The sequence below is a fragment of the Entelurus aequoreus genome, linkage group LG25 (genome assembly GCF_033978785.1).
Source record: "Entelurus aequoreus isolate RoL-2023_Sb linkage group LG25, RoL_Eaeq_v1.1, whole genome shotgun sequence".
NCBI classification, from domain to species: domain Eukaryota; kingdom Metazoa; phylum Chordata; class Actinopteri; order Syngnathiformes; family Syngnathidae; genus Entelurus; species Entelurus aequoreus.
In genome coordinates, this window is record NC_084755.1 from 25,113,958 (window position 1) to 25,128,828 (window position 14,871).

Below are 14,871 nucleotides of genomic sequence, written 5' to 3' on the forward strand. Positions count from 1 at the left end.
ACTACTGGTAACGTGACGGAACCCGTAAGACTCTGCAAACTCAGGGAAGCCTGCTCCGGAGAACTGGGGCCCTCCATCCGAAACGAGAAGATCCGGGATTCCGTGACGTGCATAGATCGATTTTAGGTGGTGGATCACATCGTTTGACCTTGTGGAGGTCAGCAAAGCAATCTCCACGTATCTTGACATGTAGTCCACTACCAGCAGGTAGGTCTTGGTACAGAGCATGAATAAATCAGCTCCTAACTTCTCCCATGGTCGGCCTGGGTATGGTGACGGCATCAGCGGCTCCCTGTGGTTCTGTCTCTTCTTACAGCATATTCGGCAGTTGAGAACCAACTCGTTCAGCTGCTGGCTCAGCCCGGGCCACCATACTGACTGTCGTGCCCGCTGTCTACACTTCACCACGCCATGGTATCCTTCATGCAATTTGGCAAGAACATAATTTCTCATTATAGAAGGGATGACGAGCATGTGTCCCTTTAGCAAGACACCATCTTGGACTGTAAGGAATGCATGATCTGCCCTGTACAGCCTGAGTGCTGGTTCTTTGGAACTGTGTGCGGACCAGCCTTCAGCACACAGCTGCATCACCTGTGCACACACACTGTCTCTCTGCAGCTGCTCTCTCAGCTCCTCCAGGTAGTCAGCGCTTGCAGGTAGGTTCTCCAGTACCATGTCCACATAGATGTTATTATCTTCAAACAGCTCTTTGTCCGCTGCTGTCTCCTCTCTCTAAACAGGTGCTCCTGTCAGCTGTCCACAGGCACTTCCCTGGCACATGAGAGATAGAGTAAGAATAGCGCATCAGACGCATCCTGAAGCGTTGGATCCGTGGGGGTAGAGCATCCAGTGCTTGAGACCCCAGAAGACTCAGGAGAGGCTTGTGGTCCGTCTCCATCTGGAAATGTTTCCCGATGAGGAAGTTGCGGAACCTCCCACAGGCCCAGGTCAGCCCCAAAGCTTCCTTCTCTACTTGCGCGTATCTCTGCTCTGTTGGTGTGAGAGACCGCGACATGTAGGCCACTGGCCTCCACTCTTCGTCCCATTTTTGTAGCAGTACGCCTCCCAACCCGTATGACGACGCGTCTGCTGAGACTTTGCACTCTCTGTTGGGATCATAAATGGCTAGCACTGGTGTAGACGTCAGTGCATCCTTTAGATCCTGGAAGGCCCTTGCCTGGTCGACGCCCCACACCCAGCAGTTCTTTTTTGACAGGAGATCTCGCAGAGGCTTGTCTCTCTCGGCCAGCTGCGGCACAAACTTCCCAAGCTGATTTATCATTCCAAGGAAATTTCTCAACTCAGTCACAGTTGTTGGCTCCTCCATCTTCCTCACAGCTTCTGTTTTGCTTGGGTCTGGGCTGATGCCACTGATGGAGAGCACGTGGCCTAGAAAGGTCACCTCTGACTTTGACAGGTCACACTTATCGACATTCAGAGGGATGCCTGCCTTTTGGATCTTTTCCAGTGTGGCATGCAGGCGAGCATCATGCTCCTCTTGTGTTTGGCCCCACACCAGCACGTCGTCCATGTGGCAAACAACGCCCTCAAGCCCTTCTGTGACCTCCGTCACCATCCGGTTCTGAAAGTGTTCGGGGGTGGATGCTATGCCAAACGGTAGCCGCCTGAAGTAATAGCGCCCGAAGGGAGTAATGAAAGTTGTCAGTTTCGTCGAATCTGCAGTTAGGGGAATTTGCCAAAACCCCATCCAGCTTACTAAAATTTTTGGCTCCAGACAGCATTCCCAGAGTTTCCTCCACTGATGGCAGGATGAACTTTTCCCTACACACTGACTAGTTGAGTTTGGTGAGATCGACACATATGCATACAGCACCTGTCTTTTTGGGCACCACCACTATGCCAGCGCACCAGTCTGTTGGCTCCTCAATTCTACTTATCACCCCGAGTTGTTCCATGCGGGACAGTTCTTGCTTGACTTTGTCCATTAAAGGCAATGGAATCCTCCTTGGTGTCTTTAGTGAGAATGGTTCCGCCCCTAGTCTTAGCTTGATGGCATATGGCTGCCGCACTTGTCCGAGCCCGGTGCCTAATTTCGGGTAGTTCTCCTTTAATGTCTCCATAGTGACGCTGTCTAGGCGTGCTACAAGCCCCAGCCTACAGCTCACAGATCTTCCCAGCAGGGCAGTATGCACATCAACCCTCTCTGTCTTCTCCCCTCTCCTCAGTAGCAACCTGGCGATGCCCACCACGTCGAGGGGATTTCTTCCTGGTCCCAGGAGTGGCTTTGTTGCCTTTCTGAGACTAGGCGGATCCTTTCCAAATGTGTTTAGGAACACTGAGTGAGGCAAGACTGTCACATCGGCACCTGTGTCGATTTTGAATGTCACACTGCTCTCATGGATGCCAATTTTGACCATCCAAGGATCCCCATCCTCCGTGACACTGCCGAGGAAGATTCCCTCCTCATCCTCTTCAACTTCATGCACTGATTTGGACTTGCACACACGCTTGTAATGTCCGCTCCTCCCACATGCATGACATTTTACTTCATTAGCAGGACAGTCACTTTTTGGATGGGATGGAGAGCTGCCACAATTTTGACAGGGTGACTATGCGCCCTTGTCCTTGCTGTACTGAGTACTGGTGTGGCTTGTACTTTGGGCTATCAGCATATTGAGGTTTGTTTTTAGCAGACTTGAAGTTGCTCTTGAACACTCTATCAACAGACTTTGCATCACTTGCCTCTGATCTGGTGGTGTCCCCTCGGAGAGTAGACTGCTGCCTTTTCACCTCCTCGCTCTGTCGTGCCATTCTTATGGCTTTATCTAAGGTTAGATTCGCGTCCAACTGCATGCGTTCAGACAGCCCCTTGTCTTGCAATCCGACGACAAGTCTATCTCTGATCAGTTCATTGTGTAGCATCCCGTAGCTACAATGCTCCGCCAGCGCATATAGTGCAGTGACAGCTCTATATGCTCTCCCCTTCTTTCTGCTTGCGCATGTTAAACTTAGCACATTCGTAGATAACGTTTTTCTTCACAACAAAGAATCCCTCGCTCACTCCCTGGTATGTACGTCTTTGAGCGGCCTTCAGATTTAACCCACGGAGAATATCATCCGCCTCGTACCCCATGCAATAAATCAATGTGTTCACTTGATTGTCCTCGGAGCTTGCATTTAGGTTACTTGCCTGGCGAAATCTTTCGAATCTCCGAATCCATTTGTCCCACTCTTGTGGATTTGAAAAGTCAAAGGATTCCAGTGGCTGGATGTTGAACATAGCGCACGGTCCCACGGCAACCACCGGTGCGTTGGGTGGCCGTTCAGGCCCTGCAGCGGCTCCGTCCCCCTCGCTCATGTTGTCCTTAACTTCTTTCTCCACCGACGCGTACAAACTATCTTTTCACTTGGCTCACACTCCACATTAACTACAGGACTTCTGACACCATGTCGCGTTACTGAATGACATATGTGAGTCCATCTGTACTTTATAACGTGGATACTTTTATTAGCCCAATCACACATGTGTCTCGCTCTCTGACTCACTCCCACTGTGTCTCCCGCTCCGTCGCACACTCGTGACGTCATAGCCTGTCGACTCTGTAGTTCTCCCATAATACAATGACACCACACTTTCAACCGGAAGTACAAGTGCCCTTCCGTCCTTCTAGTCGTCCATAGCGTTTCTACACGTATGAATTCTTCATTCATATCTCCAGGCGACGTTTGTAAGTTTTGCAATATAACTGAAACAATTCTCACTTACTAAACCGTCCCATGTTTGATGTCTGTAGGAGTGTTTTCATGCATATTTGTACGCGCTATCATGATGTAATGACGCTAGCGTTGATAGCATTAGCTAATGACGATAACATGTTTACGAATGTCTGTGTTAGTATTAGCAACTTACAATGGCATTCTGGCATTCTCAGGAAATTCACCAAAATGTCACTGTGGAGATATTGAGTCTGTTTAGCTGATTAGAGAGCTAGCTTCCGCTGCTAGTTGGTCCATGACCATGACTTCTGTTTTGTTTGATCGTCCGTTTTACTGCTGTGTTACAGACACCGTTTGGGAACAATGAAGGTATGTAAATAAATATTTCTGTGTAAATAACTCATTTCACAACGTATATATCTGCGACTTATAGTCCGGTGCGACTAATGTATGGGGAACAAATGTTTTTTCTTCAAAAATATAGTTTGGTGCGCTCTATAGTCCTGAAAATACTGTAAAATGTTTGTAGAGCAGTGAAGGGTTCTTTGCACACGATGTTGTGTTTCTATAGCAGCAATAATTGTGACTTTATGTAGAAGTATTTAATGGAATACACAAGTCAAATCATGCTGTAATTATTATGTACACTTGTAGAATCCTTTTGAGTTTGCATATGAAGGATGTGAACATCTCAGTGCTCAAATATACTTGACATGGACTATGTCTGTGAAAAAAGTTTTGGCACATCAACAAAAGCATGGAAGTTTGTTGCTCCCGCGACACCAAAGCGATACGCAGCAACAGCATCCAGAAGTATAGTATTTTTCATTTCATGTCTTTTACAGTAGAAATGCTTTGGAAGAAATGGTTCAGCTTTGACCCGCTGCCTCTCACAACACTAAGAAGTATGACTCATGTTCTTCATGACTCAGCCTCCAACTGGAGCTGCTTGATGACAGGCCGAGCGGTTCCGCCCTGGCGTCCCAAATGAGGGGTTTACCTCAGCGCCCCGGTTTTCCCTTTTTTATTTTTATAGCAACCCTCTCCTGCCGCTTCCTTGGAGTCGGGATTGTAATTTGGCGGTTGGACTTGTCGACGCCAGAATCCCCGGCCTGCGGCTAAACGCCTGGGGTTCTCGCGTAGACAAAAGCAGGGGGTGCGTCCAGCTGTGTCAACGACCTTTGACCTCTTCATCATCCGTCTCCTAGATAGGGCCTCTGATTGGACCCGGGGGGTCAAACCCCTTCAATGGCTGACAGCTCTCAGCTGTTTAGTCCCGTTGAGGCTCCAAACATGTGTGACCCCCCACAATAAATACCCAAAGAGGGGGCTTTCTATGGTTGATGGTTTGTGTGTGTCAGCTATTCACAGGACGTGACATGACAGGACCCCCCCACCCATGTAAAAGTCTCAGTTTGGCGTCTCCATCCACAAAATGTCAGCTTCTTTTTTTTTATCTACACTAAAGCAGAGCTGGTGAAGATGTATCTACTCCTAGATAATGGGGACACTATTCTACGACTGCAGAGTTAGTACGCAGAGGAACTAGTCCATGAACTTGTGCGTGTCTCCGTAGAGCCATCGCTGCGGCGGCATGGCCGCCTCGTTGAGGTGGTTGCACTCGTCGCTGCACTTGCACGACTGGACGAACATGACGGATCGGGTGAAGCGCTCGCCGTCCGGGCAGGCGAAGGTGACGCCGGCGGTGCGCGTGCGGCGAGGCGAGCAGCATCGGCCGTCCCGACAGACGCCGCAGTAGTTGGGGCGGTGCAGGCGAGTGCTCCTGCAGCCGGCGTAGGACAGGCGCTGCGGCTCGGGGGCCTTGTGGGTTCGGGAGCACTTCCTGCCTTTCTGTGGAGGGGGAGAAAGGGAACATTTTTAAGGCGAAGCCTATCACGTTTGACCTGGACTGATCACGAGCCAATCAGAGGACACACATAGACAATCATTGACGCACATGGCAACGTTCTTTCCGTCACGCATCGACAGTTCCAAAAAAATGTTTACCACCTAAAAACTGGAAAAACAAACCATAATATTTAAGATTCCCAAAAACTGCACAGAATTCCTGACATTTTTTGACTCGCTTTTTTGAAGCACATGACTGCCATCAACAGCAGGAAATATAAAAGTCATATGGAAGATTCTTACAACAAATACTCTCATTTAGACCAGTCTTTCTTAACCACAGAGGGCTGCGGTACTCACTTGTAATACACTTTTCTTTTATGTGGGCTCTGTACCGAGGATGTCGTTGTGGCTTGTGCAGCCCTTTGAGACACTTGTGATTTAGGGCTATATAAATAAACATTGATTGATTGATTGATTGATTTCCACCACTTGTGGCAGTAATGACAATATCAAACAGAAGAAATCTGGAGCTTAAGGCATAAGCACACAAATTATGACTAAAGTGGTGAAGCTGAATTTTCATTTGCACTTGCTTTTATTGACAGTTTGTTTTAAAAACGTATTAATTTACAAACCCCAAAACCAGTGAAGTTGGCACATTGTGTAAATTGTACAAACCCCGTTTCCATATGAGTTGGGAAATTGTGTTAGATGTAAATATAAACGGAATACAATGATTTGCAAATCCTTTTCAACCCATATTCAATTGAATGCACTACAAAGACAACATATTTGATGTTCAAACTCATAAACTTTTTTTTTTTTTGCAAATAATAATTAACTTAGAATTTCATGGCTGCAACACGTGCCAAAATAGTTGGGAAAGGGTATGTTCACCACTGTGTTACATGGCCTTTCCTTTTAACAACACTCAGTAAACGTTTGGGAACTGAGGAGACACATTTTTTAAGCTTCTCAGGTGGAATTCTTTCCCATTCTTGCTTGATGTACAGCTTAAGTTGGAGTCCGGGGTCTCCGTTGTGGTATTTGACGCTTCATAATGCGCCACACATTTTCAATGGGAGACAGGTCTGGACTACAGGCAAGCCAGTCTAGTACCTGCACTCTTTTACTATGAAGCCACGTTGATGTAACACGTGGCTTGGCATTGTCTTGCTGAAATATGCAGGGGCGTCCATGGTAACGTTGCTTGGATGGCAACATATGTTGCTCCAAAACCTGTATGTACCTTTCAGCATTAATGGCGCCTTCACAGATGTGTAAGTTACCCATGTCTTGGGCACTAATACACCCCCATACCATCACAGATGCTGGCTTTTCAACTTTGCGCCTATAACAATCCGGATGGTTCTTTTCCTCTTTGGTCCGGAGGACACGACGTCCACAGTTTCCAAAAACAATTTGAAATGAGGACTCGTCAGACCACAGAACACTTTTCCACTTTGTATCAGTCCATCTTAGATGAGCTCAGGCCCAGCGAAGCCGACGGCGTTTCTGGGTGTTGCTAATAAACAGTTTTTGCCTTGCATAGGAGAGTTTTAACTTGCACTTACAGATGTAGCGACCAACTGTAGTTACTGACAGTGGGTTTCTGAAGTGTTCCTGAGCCCATGTGGTGATATCCATTACACACTGATGTCGCTTGTTGATGCAGTACAGCCTGAGGGATCGAAGGTCACGGGCTTAGCTGCTTACGTGCAGTGATTTCTCCAGATTCTCTGAACCCTTTGATGATATTACGGACCGTAGATGGTGAAATCCCTAAATTCCTTGCAATAGCTGGTTGAGAAAGGTTTTTCTTAAACTGTTCAACAATTTGCTCACGCATTTGTTGACAAAGTGGTGACCCTCACCCCATCCTTGTTTGTGAATGACTGAGCATTTCATGGAATCTACTTTTATACCCAATCATGGCACCCACCTGTTCCCAATTTGCCTGTTCACCTGTGGGATGTTCCAAATAAGTGTTTGATGAGCATTCCTCAACTTTATCAGTATTTATTGCCACCTTTCCCAACTTCTTTGTCACGTGTTGCTGGCATCAAATTCTAAAGTTAATGATTATTTGAAAAAAAAAAAAGGTTTATCAGTTTGAACATCAAATATGTTGTCTTTGTAGCATATTCAACTGAATATGGGTTGAAAATGATTTTCAAATCATTGTATTCAATTTATATTTACATCTAACACAATTTCCCAACTCATATGGAAACGGGGGTTGTAAATAAAAACAGAATACAATGATTTGCTAATCATTTTCAACCTATATTCAATTGAATAGACTGCAAAGACCATATACTTAATGTTCGAACTGGAAAACATTATTTTTTGCAAATATTAGTTCATTTGGAATTTGATGCCTGCAACATGTTTAAAAAAAGCTGGCACAAATGGCAAAAAAGACTGAATAAAGTTGAGGAATGCTCATCAAACACTTAGTTGGAGCATCCCACAGGTGAACATGCTAATTGGGAACAGGTGGGTGCCATTATTAGGTATAAAAGCAGCTTCCATGAAATGCTCAGTCATTCAAAAACAAGTATGGGGTGAGGGTCACCACTTTGTAAAGAAATGCGTGAGCAAATTGTCGAACAGTTTTCAAGGAATTTAGGGATTTCACCATCTATGGTCTGTAAGATCATCAAAAGGTTCAGAGAATCTGGAGCAATCACTGCACGTAAGCGGCTAAGCCCGTGACCTTGAACCCCTCAGGCATCAAAAAGTGACATCAGTGTGTAAAGGATATCACCACATGGACTCAGTAACACTTCAGAAAACCACTGTCAGAAAGGCCGCCGGCTTCGCTGGGCCCGAGCTCATCATAATGGACTGATGCAAAGTGGAAAAGTGTTCTGTGGTCTGACGAGTCCACATATCAAATTGTTTTTGGAAACTGTGGACGTCGTGGCCTCCGGACCAAAGAGGAAAAGAACCATCCGGATTGTTATAGGTGAAAAGTTGAAAAGCCAGCATCTGTGATGGTATGGGGGTGTATGTGAAAATAGGTGAGCACATTTCTGCCACGCTCACCATCAACACCGCAGGAAAGGGAAGAGCAAACACCCTCCACTTTTAATTAATAACAATCTAGTAGAAAGGGTCAAGCATTTCAAATTCTTAGGGGTGAACCTAACAGAAGATCTATGCTGGGACATTAACACTGCTTCTACAGTCGGAAAGGCCCAACAACGTCTTTTTTTTTTGAGGAAACTAAAATGCGCAAACATTCCACAGAAATCAATGGTTAACTTTTACAACTGTGCCATCAGCAGTGTCCTCACTTACGGCTTTTTGGTGTGGTTTGCTAGCTGCACTAAAGCGAACCAACAGGCCCTCCAGCGAGTGGTTAAAGCGGCGGGGAAAATTACAAGGACGATACTCCCAGAGATGAGTGCCATGTACACAACTCGCTGCCTAAAGCGAGTACACAACATCCTGAAGGACAGATACCACCCAGCACATGGCCTCTTCAACCTGCTACCCTCTGGAAGAAGGTATAGATCGATTCGCGCCAGGACCACCAGAATGTCTCACAGTCTGTATCCCCAGGCTGTAAGACTGCTAAATGAACAGCCTGCCCCTTTGCTGCCCCGGACCATCTCATTACCTCACTCTTCACCACCTCAATAATTGTGCTCTGGACACTGCATTGCTGCAACATCAACGTAACACCCATCAGACATCTGACTGTTCCCACCCCCGCGCCCCCTCTATTCGCCATCTTCCTGACAATGCTAAACTGTGAACTATGGTCAACCTGCACTTCAATGCAGTTTCTATGCCGCTGGACAAAGCTCAAACAAAATCTCGTTGACATGTATGACTTAAGTGTTATTATGACAATGACAATAAAGGAATTGATTGATTGATTGATTGATTGATATTAGTGCCCAAAGCGTGGGTAACTTACACATCTGTGAAGGCGCCATTAATGCTGAGAGGTACATACAGCTTTTGGAGCAACATATGTTGCCATCCAAGCAACGTTATCATGGACGCCCCTGCTTATTTCAGCAGGACAATGCCAAGCCACGTGTTACAACAGCGTGGCTATGTAGTAAAAGAGTGTGGGTACTAGACTGGCCTGCCTGTAGTCCAGACCTGTCTCCCATTGAAAATGTGTGACGCATTATGAAGCGTCAAATACGACAACGGAGACCCCGGACTGTTGAACAACTTAAGCTGTACATCAAGCAAGAATGGGAAATAATTCCACCTGAAAAGCTTTAAAAAATGGTCTCCTTAGTTCCCAAAAGTTTACTGAGTGTTGTTAAAAGGAAAGGCCATGTAACACAATGGTAAAAATGCCCCTGTGCCAACTTTTTTGCAACGTGTTGCTGCCATTAAATTCTAAGTTAATGATTATTTGCAAAAAAAAAAGTTTCTCAGTTCGAACATTAAATATCTGTCTTTGTAGTCTATTCAATTGAATATAAGTTGAAAAGGATTTGCAAATCATTGTATTCTGTTTTTATTTACGAATTACACAACATGCCAACTTCACTGGTTTTGGGTTTTGTAGTTAGAATGTAGTTATTTTAGCACTGTGCAATTGTATGTACATTTATTTTTTTATTCATTTTAATGAGTCCCTTCATTTATTTTGGTTATCAGCCTGGCCTAAGCCTTCATTATAATCTTTGTGATTAACACATGCTTTCATATCTTTTGGCAAGGTTCAGTATATATACAGTACAGGCCAAACGTTTGGACACACCTCATTCAATGAGTTTTCTTTATTTTCATGACTATTTACATTGTAGATTGTCACTGAAGGCATCAACACTATGAATGAACACATGTGGAGTTATGTACTGAACAAAAAAAGGTGAAATAACTGAAAACATGTTTTATATTGTCATTTCTTCAAAATAGCCACCCCTTGCTCTTATTACTGCTTTGCACACTCCTGGCATTCTGTCGATGAGCTTCAAGCACACCTGTGAAGTGAAAACCATTTCAGGTGACTACCTCTTGAAGCTGAGCACTGCATTCCACACAACGGCGGGCCGTGCATTTCTCACCTAGGCCTTCAGTGATGTCCTACTTAGTCCGACTTCACCTCTCAAAATACCGTAATTTATGTCACCACATGACCATTGCTGGAGAGATACTATACATGTAAAGCGACTTTGGGTACTCAGAAAAGCGCTATATAAATCCCAGGTATTATTATTATTATTATTATAAAGAAACACATTTACTGTGCATTGAATCACCTCAACAGTTGACAAAACTGTCTATTTTTCGGCACATTTAGCATTCAATAAACCCGCTTCAGCAATTAAAACATATCTTACGTGGTACTGTCATAATTAAAATAATTGCATAAAACACATGAAACGTGAATAAATAAAGAAATAAAATATTTGAACTCACAACTTGTAGCACCCATTCGACGCCGTATAAGCTACTGGTACCGCTTGTAGGCGGTTGTTGCTCGTCGTCGGTTGATTCGTGTGAAAGTGGCAGGTAAACCATTTCACTACCGGGACAGCTTAGCTAGCTTCCGTTGTCTGCCGACCTCGTCTCACAAGATGTAGTTTGTCTTTAAGTATCCTTTTTGAAAATGGCCTTGCAAATATATATCTGCCACCTAATCAACGTTTTGTTCTCCTTCTTTGTGAGTTAAAAAAGTACGTATGGGTGAGTTTTCTGTGGCTTTCTATGGCTCGTATGGCTCCAGTGCCATTTCCTGTTTTCGCAACTTGTGATTGGATATTCACCTGGGTTCTCCCAAGTGTGTATCCAATCACAGGACGCGAAGGCCTTACTGACAACAACTGGTGATCTGATTGGCTATGGCAATTATCCATCAACTGTATGTGCCCGTTCACTTACAGTCCACAGACATTGTTGATTCTGAAGGCCCCGGGGAGATTTGGTACAGCATGGCAACATAAGCTCGCTGAATTCTGATTGGATACCAACTCTAACCTAAAAACAACAGCATAATATGACATGAAGAGAATATGAATACTTTTAGATATTTACGGAAAGTTACTTTTATCTTTAATTATGATCATGATTTCTGGCTACGTTAGGCCAGCAGAGAAGGCCTTGCTGGCCCTGACAATCCACCACTGGTTCCACAGAGAGATTCATGATATCTTGTGACCATTTGCTGAGCATTAGCAGTGTGAAACAAGTCATTAATCCCACACAAATACTTGAAAGCGAAGTTAATGCCATAAAGTCCAGAGTGGGAGAAAACAAAGAGAGTTGAGAGCAAGCGATAGGTTAAGAGTGTGCCGACAATTACCAACGGCTGCTGCGCTTTACACCCACAACAGCTCCACAAACAGTGGGAGAGCGGCGCCAAACAGGTGCACGGCGAGCCATGGGCCTCCTGAGTGGATCAGCAGAACATTTGCTGTTGTGTGTGAAATGTGAGTGGGTGACTGGAGTGCTCCTTGGAATCACACAGCAAAGTACGTTTTGTTGTGTGTGAAATGTGAGTGGGTGACTGGAGTGCTCCTTGAAATCACACAGCAAAGAGTCACCCAGTGCAAGTACAAAGAAAAGTGTTATGAGCCTCTCTGAAAAGTTTTTCAGTGTCCGTAAAAATAGGAATATACTGTGTGAATGTGTGACATACTGCTTTTGAATTTTGTTTTTATGTGGCATAAAGAGTACTCCACCACATACTTTCTGCCTAGAAGATAAGATGTGTGCGGCACAATCCAACGCCTGAAAGTCCATAGAGGGGTCCATAGTGGGGTCCATAGTGGGGTCCATAGTGGGGTCCAAGCAGGGCCACTCCTGACTTCATTTGAAGCCCTTCCCCTTCCCAATTTAAAAAAATCACACTTTTTATTGAAATGAAACAACTTTTTAATTCAACATGTAGTTAATTTGATGTTTTACGCTAAAACAAACTCATGGGAAATAAATGAAAATAGTCTTAAAACTGCTGAAAAAGCCTGTCATTGAAATAACTGACTGTTTTTTTTGTTTCAGATTCCTAAAAACTGCAGAATTTCATATGCCAATGACATATAGAAGATCATTGATCTTTGTAGCATATTACAAACAAACTACAAACAGCAGAAAACTGTCATAAAAAGTCTTAAAACTGCTAAAAAAAAAAATCCTGTCATTGAAATAACTGACTAGTGTTTTTGTTGCAGATTCCTAAAAACAGCAGAAGACACCTGTCATACAGATATTTCACCAGCGTTTTTACAGCACGTTACTACAAACAGCAGAAAGCCCCTGTTATACACAATATTCCTAAAAACTGTATAAAAAAACATCAAATAATTTAAAATAAGTTTTTGAAGCAGAGTCCCTAAAATTGCAGAAAACTCCTGTCTTATAAAAGATCTTTGACTCGCGTTTTTGCAGCACATTACTAAAAAACGCAGAAAATTCCTAAAAACTGCAAAAAAATTCTGTCATTTAAAATAACTTACAAGTGTTTTTGGAGCAGATTCCCACAAAGTGCTAAAAACGGCCATTGTATAAAGGATTCCTACAAACTGTCAAAATAACTGACATATAGAAGATCTTTGACTCGTGTTTTTGCAGCACGTTACTACAAACAGCAGAAATTTCCCGTCATGTAGATGATTCCTAAAAACTGCAGATAATTTGTGTTTTTGCAGCGCGTTACTACAAACAGAGAAAGCTCTGTCATGCAGAAGATCTGACTTATTTTTATTTTATTTTATTTATTTATTTTACATCAGATTCCTATAAACACCACAAAACTCCTGTCATATAGAAGATCTTTGACTAGCATTTTTGCAGCAGATTCCCAAAAACAGCTGACAACCACTGTCATATAGAATATTCTTAAATTGTAATATATTAAAATGCAGTGGTACCTAGGGATGGTAGCGTTCACATTTGATTCCCGGTGACTCAATTTTGTCTGCTTTTGTGTGTGTTAATAAATAAAAATTGTTTTTGATGATAAAATCTCATTTCTATTGCAACTTTTAAACATGAGCTGCTGTTATATCTTCTTTCATTATCACATTTCGGAGTCTCATTTGCAAGTATGACACTAAGTTACGATTGCAGTTGCAAGTCTAAGCAGTGTATAATTTATGGTGTTTCCATCATGGCTGTCAGTTGTGCCCCAATATTTGTTAATTATATAAGGATTGTACTTATTACGCACCAGCTGTTTGATTATATCTTAGTTGTAGTTTTCGTTAAATTTGAATGTGTTGAAATAGCCATGTAAAATCGCTAATGCTAATCAGTAGGATGTCAATCCCAAAAGCAATGTATATTAGCATCAAGCTAGCGCATTTTTTGGAAAAGTAGATCCTTACTTAACTTATGTTGGAGCGTTTTTTAAATCCATGTCTTTGTTGGCATTGAAAATTGCAACGTTACCTAGAGGTAGTTAGGCTGAGCCTGCGCTCAGTGCTGCTGGAGTGATCGCCAAGTGCCCAAGTGTAAAAAAAAAAAAAAAAACGGGTACCGAAACAAGGCACCGTTGGATTTGACGTAATTGTATGTCAATCGGAAACTGCCGGGATTGGGTCAGTTGTACCTGAACTTAAAGGTGCCCCAACTTAACAGTGTTTTGAGATAAGAGCTGTCTCTCGGCTAATCGGCGTAGCAAATGTCATAGTAAACGTTAAGATGCGACCAAATGATCCGGTCTTACTGGCTAGCATTAGCCTGTAGCTAAATACGGACATAACTATGGGAAGGAGGAAAGTTCCGGTCGATGCGCCTGGGGGAGGAGGACCGCCCGTTTGTGTTTGGCCAGCGGCTCCAGGAGGCGGCGAGGCAATGGCTGCAGACGAAAGAGGTAGACGGCCGGTTGCTGGATCATGTCATCTTGGAGCAGTTCGTGGAGGCGATCCCGGCACGGACGGCCAACTGGGTCCGGTACCACCGGCCCCGGAACCTGGCAGCATGGGTGACCTTCGCCAAGGACCACCTGGCTGTCCACCGCGAGGCGCAACTGGCACCCACACCGCGCGAACGGAGCGCGCAACAGCAGGAGGGAGTATGGCAGATCCAGAGGCATGACTTGTGTGACTCTCTCTGCTGCCTGCATAACATCTCCCACGCAGACGGCCCCTCAAATGCCTGGGCAGGCGTGCTAGAGGCGTGGGCGACCCGGTCACGCGCGTCAGGGACCTACGCAGGTGGAGGTGAGGCGGGTGATCCGGGTGGCCGGCCCTTCAGTGCCCTCCCCCGGCCCGGGTGAGACGTACTGTATTACGGTAAGGATACAAGGGGGTACATACCGGGCGATGGTGGATTCGGGCTGCGAGCAGTCCATGATCCACCAGAACCTGGTTCGACCCGGGGCTTTGAGGCAGGCAACACGGCTAAAAATTAGATGTG

The 14,871-nt window shown here is 44.5% G+C and overlaps 1 protein-coding gene across 1 annotated transcript in view; it reads right to left on the reverse strand.

Annotated features, from left to right (window-relative positions):
• Positions 1 to 4,263: 4,263 nt before the first annotated feature.
• The window catches only part of LOC133642172 (CCN family member 1-like), a 34,672-nt gene continuing 24,064 nt past the window's right edge, over positions 4,264 to 14,871 (reverse strand). The window contains exon 5 of the mRNA XM_062036239.1: positions 4,264 to 5,532. Coding sequence (XP_061892223.1) covers positions 5,227 to 5,532 — 306 coding nt within the window. The 3' untranslated portion in view covers positions 4,264 to 5,226. The remainder of the gene's footprint in view (positions 5,533 to 14,871) is intronic.